The sequence below is a fragment of the Thalassophryne amazonica genome, chromosome 4 (assembly GCF_902500255.1).
Source record: "Thalassophryne amazonica chromosome 4, fThaAma1.1, whole genome shotgun sequence".
Classification (NCBI taxonomy): Eukaryota; Metazoa; Chordata; class Actinopteri; order Batrachoidiformes; family Batrachoididae; genus Thalassophryne; species Thalassophryne amazonica.
Genome location: NC_047106.1, coordinates 19,355,658 through 19,369,939, shown reverse-complemented (window position 1 = coordinate 19,369,939; position 14,282 = coordinate 19,355,658). Strand labels below are relative to the sequence as shown.

The 14,282-nt window shown below is 39.8% G+C and overlaps 1 protein-coding gene across 1 annotated transcript; it reads left to right on the top strand.

Annotated features, from left to right (window-relative positions):
• Positions 1-70: 70 nt before the first annotated feature.
• Positions 71-13,118, top strand: LOC117509470 (membrane-associated phosphatidylinositol transfer protein 3-like). The gene is made up of 3 exons (XM_034169170.1): positions 71-181; positions 4,700-5,095; positions 12,261-13,118. The coding sequence occupies exons 1-2, from the start codon at positions 86-88 to the stop codon at positions 5,024-5,026; spliced, it is 423 nt and encodes a 140-aa protein (XP_034025061.1). The 5' UTR covers positions 71-85; the 3' UTR covers positions 5,027-5,095; positions 12,261-13,118.
• The last annotated feature ends 1,164 nt before the right edge of the window (positions 13,119-14,282 follow it).

Here is a 14,282-nt window from a genome sequence, read left to right as displayed (position 1 = left end):
AACATCTCGTGCTTCTCCAGTTAATTATTTCCTCTTCTTCTTCTTCTGTCCAGTGTCACATAAAGATCACTCTGCATATGGCTCCATGAAGGACATCTCTGTTTACAACATGCTGGGCCTCAGTTCTTCACAGATCTATATCGTTGGCAGGCCTTCGAAGAAATATCAAAACCAGTGCCAGGTACTCGAACGTCAATATAATTCTTTCTTTTTTCCCTTCCGCCTTCCAGCTTGAGACGTTTTTCACAGCATCATGTTTGCTGTTTTTAGTTTAAATGGTTTCTTTTACCCGACCTGCCTGAAGGGTTTGTGTCTAAGCAGAGTTTGCTAACGCTCTGTCCTAAAATAAATATATAAATAGAAATGTCAACTGTAATGTTTAGCCATCTTTGTTACACAGGGCACAATAATGATCATGGTATACAATTTTCTGCCTACGTTTTGATAAGTCAAAGGACAAAGGGAGTAACATAACCACTCAGTCATCTGAAAAATAAATAAATAAATAAAAATTCAAGCAACTTTTTTCAAATTACTCATTTTTATGCATTAGTCAATATGTTAGCGCTTTTTATTGGCCAGAGGTCATGGAGAGCAATGTTACTGCTCTGTCTTCTGACAAAATAAATAAGTCAAGCTGCACTTATCAATAGCTAAATTTTATGCATTGGTCAATAAATTAGGATATTGTTTGAAGCTCAGGGTCATACGTCTAGTTTTGACAAGCTCTTGTTATAGGTCAAAAATCATGGAGAACAATATTACTGCTTTGCTGAAAGAACTGAAGCTACGGTTTCAAGTGGCTACTTTAATGCTTTAATCAATAAATTAGGCTTCTTCTGAAGCTCAAGTCATACATCTACTTCTAACTAGCTCTTTTTATAGGCTACAGGTCTTGGAGAACAATATTACTGCTCTGTCTTCTGGGTAAAAAACCTTAAGCTACAATTCTCAAATAGCTCCGTTTTATCCATGTTCAATAAATTAGGCTGCTGTTGAAGGTCAGGGTCATACATCTAGTATGGGTGAGCTCTTTTTATAGAACACAAGTTGTGGAGAACAATATTACTGCTCTGTCTTCTGGGGGAAAAAAAAATTCAAATAGCTAATTTTTATGCATCAGCTGATAAACTATGCTACTGTTGAAGCTCAAGGTCTTGGGCCTAGTTTTGACCAGCTCTTCTTATAGGTTGATGGTCATGAAGAACAACATTAAAGCTATGTTGAAAAAGCTGAAGCTACACTTTTCAGATAACTAATTTTTATGCATTAGTCATACTGGACTGTTGTCAAAGCTCAATTTCATATGTCTAGTTTGGCAACCACTTTCTATAGGTCAGAGGTCATGGAGAACAATATTCAGGGCAGGAGGTGAGAATCAAGCTATGCTTTTCAAGAGTTTATTTTTATGCATTGGTCAATACATTGTCCTACTGTTGAAGCTCAAGGTCATACATCTAGTTTTGACAAGCTCTTTTTATAGGTCAAAAGTCACAGAGACCAACATTACTGCTTTGCTGAAATAATTTAAGCTACATGTTTCAAACAGCTAATTTTTATGCATTGGTCAATAAATTGCTACTATCAAAGCTCAAGGTCATATGTCTAGTTTTTTGGTGAGCTCTTTTATAGGCCAGAAGTTGTGGAGAGCAGTATTACTTACCTGTCCTCTGCAAAACAACAACAACAAAAAAAACAAGCTACACTCTTCAAATAACTTTTTTTTATGCCATGGTCAATAAATTAGTCTGCTTCTGAAGCTCAAGGTCATACGTCTAGCTTGTCAAAAACTAGAATTCAGTAAAATTCAAGCTACACTTTTCAAATAACTCATTTGTAGGTGTATGTCAATAAATTAGGCTGCTGTTGAAAGTCAAGGTCATACGTCTAGTTTTGACAAGGTCTTTGTATTGGTCAGAGGTCGTAGAGAATGATGTTACTGCTCTTTTTCAAAGAAAATTCAGGTGTGGTTTTCCAGTTTCCTGTTTTACAAATATTAGGGCCCCTTCACACACAGTGCAAATATGTAGAACTCAGGGCAAATCCCTTCGTAACAGCTCGTATGAGCGTACCACGCAACATCGCACCAACGGGCAGGTGTGCACGATGCCAGTGCGACAGTTCATGCATGTGGGAACACAGTGCCAGCAGCTGTGCGATGTCTAACCACATTGCGCAGCTGCTGTGAAGGAAAAAAATAAATATAACATTTAAAAAATACATGTTGCAATGGTTTTGTGCACACGGGAACACAGTGTGAGCAGCAATACATTGTGCAGCTGCTGTGAAAATAAAAAATACATGTCACCCACGGGATTCGAACCCACGTTTTCCAAAAGCTCTGGTTACCAGTCAGAAACTTTAGCACTGAGCTACCATCGCTGGCCTGTGAAAGGTGCAGAAAACTGCCCGATATCAGGAAGGACATGGACGTATTTAAAACTAGAAGCACTCAGAGAGTGCAAACCTCCGCCAAGGCCATGGGGTCACTGACGCCATAACATCTACACGCCGTGGAATCATTGAACCTAAAAAAAGTCTAACAATGATGTTACTCAGTAGTAAAAAAGTTTCATCTGCTGTGACTGGATAGCATGTATCCTTAGCACTTGGCATCACAGTTTATTGCAACTTGCACCTTTCCCAGAAGCTACTGTCATCTGAGCACTGATATTGATATTGCATGTGCTTATAGACAAAAACAAATAACAGACAAAATTCAATTATTATTCAACTAAACTGCAAATATATGAATTTTTTAACATTTATGAAACACTTCTCTAAACAAGGCCATAGGGTCACTGACCCTAAAGAGATTCCCTCCTTGGCACAGTGATCTATTTCTTTTTGTCTCTTTCTCTAAAATTGTATATAATAATCATTAGATTATCAATATATAAACAAAAATAAATTTAAGAAATATTACAATTTGAAAACAAATGCACCCGAACGTGATGACAGCTACAACTGCTTAATGCTAACTTTTAACATTGAAAATGCCATAGACATGCTAGCGCGTTAGCATTGGGATCCGGATCCGATTGGATTCGATCAAATTTAATCACTTGTTCCTCTTGTCATTTCCAACCACTCCACAAAATTTCATCAAAATCCGTTCAAAACCTTTTGAGTTATCCTGCTGACAAACAGACAGACAAACAAACAAATGCGACCAAAAACATAACCTCCTTGGTGGAGGTAAAATAAAATCACACACCATATAGAATCATCACATTATATTGAATTCCTCTTATCAAGCGGGCAATACAAATATGATCCGTTTGTTCTTCTGTAGATGACCCATGGTCACAGACGCACTGTCATGAAATGACATGAATGAGAAGCAGATCACTTGTGTCATCATGTCCACATCTGCTGGCACGTGTCCAGCCGGCCCACATGCGTGTCCTGCCCGACACGCGTGTCTTACGGACGGCGCGCTGCAGGACTGACACCGCATCATGTGGAACAGAGCTCACGTGGGTGACATGAGCCTGCTACGTGTTATGATCTGTCGGTCCGTTTCAACCTGGGGGCAGCCTGTCAATGGGCTGCAGTGTGGGTGCGCTCGCTTGCTGCAGCCTGTCACCACAGTGATACATGTTTTTATTTATGTCCATGTGATGACAGCAAGCAGACACATGCATGTCACAGTGGGCAGTTGTTAGACCATGTCCATCCAAACACAGTACATGTTGTCCCGCTGGGATGTCCAGATCCACAGATCTCCACAGCCGCTTCTGTTGGTGGCCACGCCTCCTGTCAGTTCAGCGCACACACCAAAGCCACACTTGTGGGGCACTTAGACAAATTTCACTGCCAGCACGACAGTGATGGTCTGCTGACTGTAGTCATGTTAATAGTGTGAATGGCCACACATTGTCTAAGTGCCAAATGAGCGGGTCAGCTGTAATTTGGCCGACACCTGTCGCGAGAGGGATCGATGGGCTTGCACAGCACACACTCTGTCTTTCAGCCACTGGTGTGCGCAAATAGTTGTAGCAACAGGTTATGAGGCAGCTGCGGTTTTACACGTTTGCACACAATTCCTGCTTCATGTGCACTTTATGCATAAATCGACCAAATTTGCACTATGTGTGAAGGGGCCCTTAGATTAGGACTCAGTTGTTTTTGACCTAATTTATACTTGGACAGGAAATGACGTTACCAAAATAAATCCAGCTATGACTATGCTGTGTTACTTGGGATATATGAGGCTTTTTAAACCCAAGGTCACTGGCAATGTTACTTCCCTGCTTTAAAACTTTTAAGTTAGACTTTTTAAAGCGCTGCTGTTGTAGTTTTTCTGATTGAATTATGAAAACACTGAAGCTCATTGTCTTGCTGCAGTCTTGGCTTTTTTTTTTGTTTTTTGCTGTAAACTCAAATGATCAAAGGAAACTTTATCCTGAAAATAAATAAATAAAAATTCCTGTTTTGGCTTCTCTGAATAACAGTGTCACACTGCTCAAAAATTAAGTTTTTTGGGGGCAAAGCTCACTGGAAATGCTATTCCTGATCTTCTTCCAAAAATCCTTAAACTATTCATTATCTCTAACAAGAAATTATCCCACAAAACAAAACTCCACGTAGGTCGAGGGCTGTGTGTTCTTTGGACAGTATTTTTCTTATTTACGTTAATCTTCTTCCCAGCGCTTGCTTTGGCGTTTAAAGTTTTTTCTCTGTGTGGTACGTGTAGTTCCTGAGTGAGGGTTACGCAGCACACCTCTCCACCCTTCAGTTTGGGCACAGAGCGAGACCCAAGAAATCCTCGTCTGTCCGCATGGTCCTGAGGAAAGGCTCTTTTGGTCTCTCGGCAAAGTCTGACTTCCTTTGCAAGCGTACCCACCTGCGCAGAACCATGTCGGTGCAACAACCCGACCCACCGTGCACCCCAAACCCCAAACCCGAGCGCGCCCAGAGCCAGCCAGAGTCAGATAAGGACCATGGAGGAGCTGGAGGTGGAGGCAGTGCACAGGGTACATGGGGACGGAGCTCCATGCAGCGTGGCGACACCACACCCTGATGTTAAAAAAAATAATAATAATAATAAAGATTGAAGATTTGTGGAGAGAAAAGAAGATCAAAGGCCAAGGTGAGATATTTTGTTTTGGCGAGGGAGTACACTTTGATATAAAGTCTCTTTTCCACTTCTGCATATTTTAATACATACCATATTTTCTGGACTATAAGTCACATTTTTTACTAGTTTGGGGAGTCCTATAATTTATACAAGGGCTGTCAATAAAGTATAGGTCCTTTTAATTTTTTCAAAAACTATATGGATTTCATTCATATGTTTTTACGTCAGACATGCTTGAACCCTCGTGCGCATGCGTGAGTTTTTCCACGCCTGTCGGTGACGTCATTCGCCTGTGAGCACTCCTTGTGGGAGGAGTCGTCCAGCCCCTCGTCGGAATTCCTTTGTCTGAGAAGTTGCTGAGAGACTGGCGCTTTGTTTGATCAAAATTTTTTCTAAACCTGTGAGACACATCGAAGTGGACACGGTTCGAAAAATTAAGATGGTTTTCAGTGAAAATGTTAACGGCTGATGAGATGTCGTGCAGTGCTCTCAGGCGCCGTCATCAGCCTGTTTCAAGCTGAAAACCTCCACATTTCAGGCTCTATTGATCCAGGACGTCGTGAGAGAACAGAGAAGTTTCAGAAGAAGTCGGTTTCAGCATTTTATCCGGATATTCCACTGTTAAAGGAGATTTTTTTAATGAAAGACGTGCGGACGGGGCCGCGCGTTGGGACGCAGCCGACGCGGTGCGGTGGCACAGGAAAAACACCTCCGTATTGATAACCATTTGTAAAATCCAGGCGGCTTTTGATGGCTTTCAGTGGAGTGAGTATATGAGAAATTGTTTAACAGCTGGACATGTTCCAACTTGTCCTTAAGGCTTCCAACGGAGGTGTTTTTCCTGTGGCGGAGCGTTGCAGCGGCTGCGAGCCGACGCTGCAATCCGTCTGCACGTCTTTCATTAAAAAAATCTCCTTTAACAGTGGAATATCCGGATAAAATGCTGAAACCGACTTCTTCTGAAACTTCTCTGTTCTCTCACGACGTCCTGGATCAATAGAGCCTGAAATGTGGAGGTTTTCAGCTTGAAACAGGTTGACGACGGCGCCTGAGAGCGCTGCGCGACGTCTCGCTCCGTGGGAAGTCCTTAAAGCGACAGTATCACCTCAAAATCTCTCATCAGCCGTTAAAATTTTCACTGAAAACCAGCTTAATTTTTCGAACCGTGTCTACTTCGATGTGTCTCACAGGTTTAGAAAAAATTTTGATCAAACAAAGCGCCAGTCTCTCAGCAACTTCTCAGACAAAGGAATTCCGACGAGGGGCTGGACGACTCCTCCCACAAGGAGTGCTCACAGGCGAATGACGTCACCGACAGGCGTGGAAAAACTCACGCATGCGCACGAGGGTTCAAGCATGTCTGACGTAAAAACATATAAATGAAATCCATATAGTTTTTGAAAAAAATAAAAAGGACCTATACTTTATTGACAGACCTCGTATTCCAATGCAATTTATACATGGAAACAATACTGCATTATCACCTGCAGCCACGAGATGGCACCATCTACGCACGTGACAAGCTGCTCCAGTATACCGAATGAGCTACTGTAATTCACACACTGTAGCAGAAGCTGCAAACAGCAGCAGCTCTGAATGAAAAAAAAAATGTTCTTTGTGTTTGAGGTTGAGTAAATTGAAGAAATCATGCTCTCAAACTGAAAGAGCATGCTCTGGAATAAAAAAAAACATGGATTATAACCTACTGTACTGCTCAGAACAACACTTGTTGCGTTATAAATAATGTGCCGATTACATTAATTTCATTTTGCTTCTTGTTGCATGAAGGAAAATGAAATGCAACTTATAAGCAGTGTGATGGTTGGTTTTTCCTCTTCATGACACATATGTGCAAGTAATACAACGGTGCAACCTATAGTCTTAAAAACTGGGAGTTATGTGGGAACAGCTGGTCTGTGTTTCAGTTTAGTAGGGACAGAACCTGGCTAGATCTTCTGGTTGTGCCAAAACTAAAATTGGTTTCATAGTTTTTGTGTAATCCTGCGAACAGACAGACAAAAGCACCAAAAACATTACCTCCTTGGTGGAGGTAAATATGTGGAAACACATTAATGCAGCAATCTACATGAAGAAAATGTGTAGAAATGCTAAATCTCTGCCTTGACACAACTGCAAAAAAAAAAAAAAAAAAAATGTTTTATTGCTGCTCTTCCATCAATAAATATCCACTTTAACTGCAATGCATACATTTTTAATATTGAAGAGAGATTATCATTACCCGAGGCCATCAAATTATAGCCATTGGGTTTTGCAAAGGCTTTTTGTCAGTCTGTCCGTCCATCTGTCTGTGCACAGCATAATTCCAGTCCTATTACTGCCAGGGTCTTCAAATTTGCAGGGAAAATTCTTGGGACACAGACCTTAGACAAGTTCAAAGATGTCTAACCTTGACCTATTTTAAGAGGTATTTTAAGAGGTTAAAATGTCACATTCTGTTTCCTGTTTTTATGCTATGAATCATGCAAATCTGTTTTGTTTTTTGGGGGGGTTGGGGGGGGGGTGACATCCAATCAGAGTAGAGTGGCACCGTGACGTCACTGGCTGGCCTGTCCAAAACCGCTTTGTTTCTGGCTAAATATAACATGTATCATATATTATGTAATTGTTAGCAAGAAATGGACACTTCTAAAACTGAAAACACTGGTTTTATAACCTAATAACACCTCTGGAGTGATTTACAAGACATCTTGCGGACATCAGCATGCACGCACATCACACGTGGTAAAAGCTAACTTCTGCCCTTTTCAAAAGCTCATGTATGCGCACATGCACGCCCTCCTGCAGACGGCATTAAAGCATAAATAAAATATTTTTTATGAAGCATAAATGCTTATATCCATTGGGGTCCTTGTGAAATTATTACGTGACAAAATAGAGGGGATTGACTGAATGTGTACAAATTGTAAATAAGAGAAAAGGATCCTTAATAATTAATGTAAATAGCAATAAATGTGTGTGTGTGTGTGTGTATATATATATATATATATATATATATATATATATATATTAGGGGTGGGCAAACATAAAAAATCTTAATCGCATTAACTCAGTGACTTTCTGTGATTAGTCATGATTTATCGCATGGTATATGTGAAACCCAAAAATGAATTCAAAAGCCGCTTAAAAGCACACAATTTTATTTGAAAATGTAAATGAACATTGCATAAATTTGAAAATGTAAATTTCAACTGAAACACACTAATAAAATCAAATATAAAACCACTGGCAGGTGATTTGTTATCCTGTTTCATATCAAAATAACAATATTCATGTCCATGACTAAATGTACTAAAACAAATACATCACAATTGTACACATACCACAATTTGATATGTGTACAGCTGTGATGTATTTGTTTTAGTATATTTAGATTTTGTTGTGATTTGGCACTTTATAAGCCGATTAAACTGAATTGAAATTGAACATTTTATTGAGTCTTAAAGTAAATAAATATGAATTTGGTCACTGGATCCTTAAACTTTGTACATAATGAACTCTACATGGTGAATCCTTGATCTCTGGACATAAATAGGAATAAACAAAATCTGTAGTTTTTGTCAAAAGCATTTCCTTTCAGACATTGGCATGAATGTGTTTCCATATATCTGAGCTGAGCTTACAGCTGCTGTGCTTCACTTCAGGGTGTAATTTGAAAAAATACAGCACGTTTCATTTTGGGAGGGAAAAAAACGTTTTAGTCTATTGTAGTTTCTTGTCTGTATTACATTTGGAAAGAGGTTTCATTTTGAAGTTATTAATTCCGACCAGACTGTCTCAGCCGCGCAGCGTTTCGAGCTGTGTGAACGGAACGGAGGACGATTCTCGTTTCCTGACAGCAACAAGACAAGAGTCCCAGTTAGTGACTTTAATCCACACAAAAGTGACTGACGATATTTTAATGGATTTGCGAGGGGTTAAGAAGCGGCTCGCCATTTCTGAAGAGCAGTGAATCAAAGAACCAACGAGCTACTAGATTGAAGCATTGCTTCAATGGTTCATGGTTTCAAAGTGGAGCCGCGCTGCAGAAATACTTTATTACAGACCAAACCCTGACTATCCGACTTTATTTGTACGTCCGTATGACTCTGAAACTCGGAAAAATCCGTATAATTTACGGACTATAGGTTGACATGAAAACCACCGAAAAGCTGTGTTCACCGCGGGGACACGTTCAGCTATTCGAGATTATTCAAGATTTTTTTTTTTACTGATGACGAACGATGCGTTAAAAAAAAATTTGACCGATGCAGCTGCATCGGTCCAAACCGGTCTGGATCCGGGCCTGATCCTGTAGAACTTTGTACCAAAAATGTCCATTCAAAAGTTCGGCGTCTTTCTGCATTTTGTTTTGTTGTGCATTGCATAGCCTGTACTTTTCTCGATCCTCGTGTCGTTTTCTGTGTGAACTCAGCTATCAGCAGGAAGCAGCAGCATAAGCTCGCCCCGACTGACGCTTTCAAAATAAAAGGCAACGAGCAACAGTCATAAAAGGCTAAAAAAAAAAACAGAAAACACAGCGTTAAGGGGAGGAACAAAATTGTCGGCGATAATGACCTCAGTAAGTAACGCAACGTTAGCGCATTAACGTTGCCCAGCCCTAATATATATATATATATATATATATATATATATATATATATATATATATATATATATATATATATATGTATACGCACACACACACACACACACACGCACTTTGCACTGGGATACCAATTAAAGAACTGCAAATTATAAAGAAGTCAATGCTCATACAGCCAAAGGTATTTTAGCATTGCGTTATATTTTAACAGTACATTCAGTTCAATACACAACAAATCCGACATGTTTAATACACATTATGTTAGGTAACAGTGTGATTTTTCACTTTCATGGGTTTTCAGGTGCAGCGGTCTTGTTTGTCGAAATTATGCTCCTGATTTATGTTCCTGTTAATAATCCGTCCAAAAAACAAATCTTCATTTCATGAGCCATGCATAATTTTATATTTTTATATTCCAAATTTGGTCGTGATATATATGTTTTACGGGCACAAAATTAGTCTGAGATAACAAACAAAAGAAGACAGGAAAGCAGTGTTTTTGTAGATACTGACAAGAAAATAGCAACCTGAGTAACAGATGCTATAATTAGCGGCTGCTGCCAGGAGCACAGAATGCATATTTGTTCAGGGTTATGCAACTCCTGATGAGCTACAAATGCACTCCTCTCATGCTTGAAGCCCACTCACTTCTGTAATGGAAAATGTAGACTGCTGGCAATTGGAGCGATGCCACTCAGTTTGGAGAAACAGAAAGTGCACCCGGGAAGCGGTGTGACAGTATTGAGGCTCCAGATGCACTAGCACTAGCGACTGCTCCCAGAGAATTTGCAAGTCCCTGTAAAGAGGATGCCAGTCCAACACTGGTTACGTCCCCAGCTGGGGCTGGTTAATAGAAACCTCTGTCCCTCTGTCCCTACTTTTCACATTGAAACACTAAATAGTGTACAGCCAGTGTATGAATGGACCAGATTTACAAGCCGAAGCGCCACCTCTTGGTTGCTAGAGAGCATCATGGAAAATTATCAGCATTGGAAACAAGGAATTGGATGATCCACTCCATTGCTACATTTCTTGTGTACTGAAAACAAAAAACAGTTCATAGCTACAAAACAAAGCATTTTAACTGTTTTCATACCTTTATGATAAATGCTGCGATGTTTTAATTTGTAAGTCAGTTCAAGGGCTGCCTCTTGTAAGCATCGGCTAGTGGTGCACCATGTTTTCAAAACAGTGAATTTTGGATCTAAATCTAAATCAACCCTTGTGCAAACACAGGTAGATATGTTCAAGATGGGAATATGTTTTTGATTCGCATAAGTAAATTAATACTGATATGCTGAAGAAAAATATATCCACTCTGGGAAAATCAAATCAGAATTCTAATTTGCCCTGGAGTTTAGTCAATGACTCCGACTCTGGACACGTATGAAAGAAAGCAACAGTGCCATGTGGTTTATATATATATTTATATATAGAGAGAGAGAGGGAGAGAGAGAGCTATTAAAAAAAGATTTGTCAAAAAACAAAATTTAATGTAAAATTGCTGATCTTTACAGAAGTTTGTTGTAATCACTGGTTAAAAAAAAATTTAGACCCCTGACTCTGTAATTACGAGAAAAGATCTTGTAATTACAAGATCAGGTGTGAAACGTGAGAATTCCTGAGTTATAATTGAAAATCGACTAATTTGTAATCACTAACACTGCACTGTGATCACACAAAGTGTGGATTTATCCCTAAGGTGTTCCTGGATGAATGAACCTCATCCAGGGAAGCAGGTCACGGGGCACTCAGACTGGCATGTGCCTGGCTGGGAGCGAGGCCCTCTTTGTCCCTCAGTGTTCGGTGGGGCTGTGTGTGTGAAAGTTGGAAGTCTGGAGGAGGGCGAGACACGTCTGATTTTGGTGAGTTGCCCCATGTTCCTCCCTGGACATTCATCCAGGATCACCTTAGGGGAAAATCCACAGTTTGTGTGATCACAGTGCGTTATCATTGGTTAACCTCAGCCCGCTTCTTGACCGAGGGATTGGAAGTACGGAAGCTATATATAAAAAACCAAATTAGACAGCTGATCTTGTAATTACAAGATAAGAGGGTCACCCCTTTGAGTCTGGTCTGCTTGAGGTTTCTTCCTCAGAGGGGAGTTTTTCCTTACCACTGTTGCTCTGGGGGTTAGTAAGTTTAGACCTTACTTGTGTAAAGCGTCTTGAGGCAACTCTGTTGTGATTTGGTGCTATATAAATGAAAATAAATTGAAATTGAAAATTAAGATGTTTTTCTTGTAATTATGAGATCAGGGGTCTAATTTTTTTAATCCAGTGAACGCAATACACTTCTGAAGATCTTTTTGTGTCACCGCTTTGAATTTTGCTGTAAATCCCACAAGATCTCATGTCATAACCACAGAAAGTAAAAATATGGGTATGATCATATGGACAATCACCACATGGTTCTGCTGAGGTAGTAGTAGTTGTAGTAGGACTGCAATACATTGTTCTGTTGTAGCCACTCTGTCGGAGTGCCTGTCGCCATGTCCATTTGAATTTTTGACTAATTCTATGTATGTTGTCTTGATATGAAATGCTTCCCTGATTTTGCTTTCTCATTTGACAGCATCAGTTCTCCAGCCCAGCTTTACCGCCTGATTGCCCTCCACACTTTGCCGCATGTTTGGTCCTTTTTTCCTCGCCTCCTTGTTGGATACTGTCTCAGTATTTGTGCCTCAATTTTTAAACAGCTGCCAGGGATGGTGTCGAATATTCTGAATGCCTGTGTTAAGCCCAGACTTTGACCTGGGAACACTCCTGCACATGCAGGTGGTAAAATATGTGCTGTGACTTTAAAAGGAGATCTCACTAGAAACGTGGTCCTGCATCGTTGCCAGTGTAAATATTTGGCACACATCCTGTGTGCATGGACACAGAAGTAACATGACATTCCAGCTCAACCTGTGCGTGAGCTGGATGAGTCGACCTCGGGGAGCAGAGACCTCCATTTCGCTTTTTGACCTCCATTTCGCTTTGCGACTTGCTTTATCTGACTCTTCTTCCCTTCAGCCAGTCAGGCAGAAGACGCCTTTTGACGGCCCCTGAAGACACATTTGCACTATAAGAGTACACGTCCGTAGTTCTTGTATTTGTAATTTTACACAATTCACTCTTTGCATCGTGGAAACTGGCACCACTGACATTGTTAACCTCTATTAGGTTGCCAGTTATTGTGCTAACGTCCTCCCAGAATGCTTTCACATACTTTTGCTGCATTGGAACTTGTAGAGTTGTGATGAAATTTGACTGTCTCGTGAACTCCAGGTTGAAGTGAGTCTTATTGTGGCTGTATTAAAACAAGTCAGACTTATTTTTCTATAAGAGATATTGTACAGACAAATATTTTCAATGTGTTTTTCAGTCGTTGTTGTTTCACTTGAATGTTTGAGTTTGCCTTAAACTGTATTTGGCGTTGTGCACAGGTACAAAAAAAATATGTTTAAGTTGTATGTTAGACCAAAGTATTGAGCGTGTAAATTTCACTGTTCTGTTATCAGCTTTGTTTCCTGGAGCTGTTGCTGTGTGTTTTTGGTGTTGATTTGTGATAACACTGTGGTATTTAAGGAGTACACAGTGGTGGGTACAATTCTGCTAATTCTGCTAACCGCTAATAGATAGAGCTCACTTTATCATAAGCAGATTAGCCTTTTAGCTAACGTTGAAAATTATTAGCGGACCAATTAGCTTCCGCTAAACTTAGCTCTGGTCATTTTAAGTCTGCTAATTTTTGTCTTTTTTATATAATATTTAACAGTCAAAAATGTTTGTAAACCCTAAAATAATATGTTTGTTCCTGTTGGAACGTAAAGATTGTTTGCACTAATGTCACAAGGGGACATTTTACTGATAAATATTCCATTTTCAGAGACCATTATGTATCACTAGCATTTACATTTATGCAATATTAATTAATTTATTTAAGTATTCCTTTCCTGCCATAACAGTTAACAGAGTATCCTGCAGTGCCGGCCTATTAGCCTCTCCTAGCATTGCCATGGTGAGACACATTGGAAAACAGTTTTTCTATCTATGTTTTTCTGCATAGATATGGTAAGTTCCACCTGTTGCATTTTGTTGGCCAGTGATCTTGCATTTGTGAGTAAGCACAGGCATTTTGTGCGGGTCTTTCTGTAATATTAGCCAGTATTAGCATTAGCAGGCTCGTCTTTTTCTTCATCTCTCTGCATGTTTTAAATCACTTTCTGGGCAGATAGTAAGCCATGAGGACCCTGGTTGTTCGACTGGTTCTGACAGATTATTGTAGCCAAATTTCTTGTTAAAACAAACTATTAAACTGATGTTTAATTACAAATGTTGGCGACATGAAATGCTAATGGATCTATACAGCAGCCACTTGCTCACATTCACCTTGTATCCCAGTGTGTTTAATTATTGATCTACTTCAACACATAAATCATTAATTTCATAAAAATTTGCAGTTAGCTGGAGTTTCAGCTAAAAAAAATGTAATAGTTTAACGGTTTATTGTTATCACAGGTCACTTGTCGGTTAGCTGTGCCCACCACTGGGAATTGGAGAAAATGGCATTAAACAGACTAACTGCAGTGTGCTACTGTCAGCTTTTCAG

Excerpts from the sequence above, each read along its gene's own strand:
- LOC117509470 (XM_034169170.1), top strand. The coding sequence starts at position 86 with ATGAAGGACATCTCTGTTTACAACATGCTGGGCCTCAGTTCTTCACAG. Across the intron at positions 182-4,699 it reads AATATCAAAACCAGTGCCAG|TTCCTGAGTGAGGGTTACGC; the intron begins GTACTCGAACGT and ends TGGTACGTGTAG.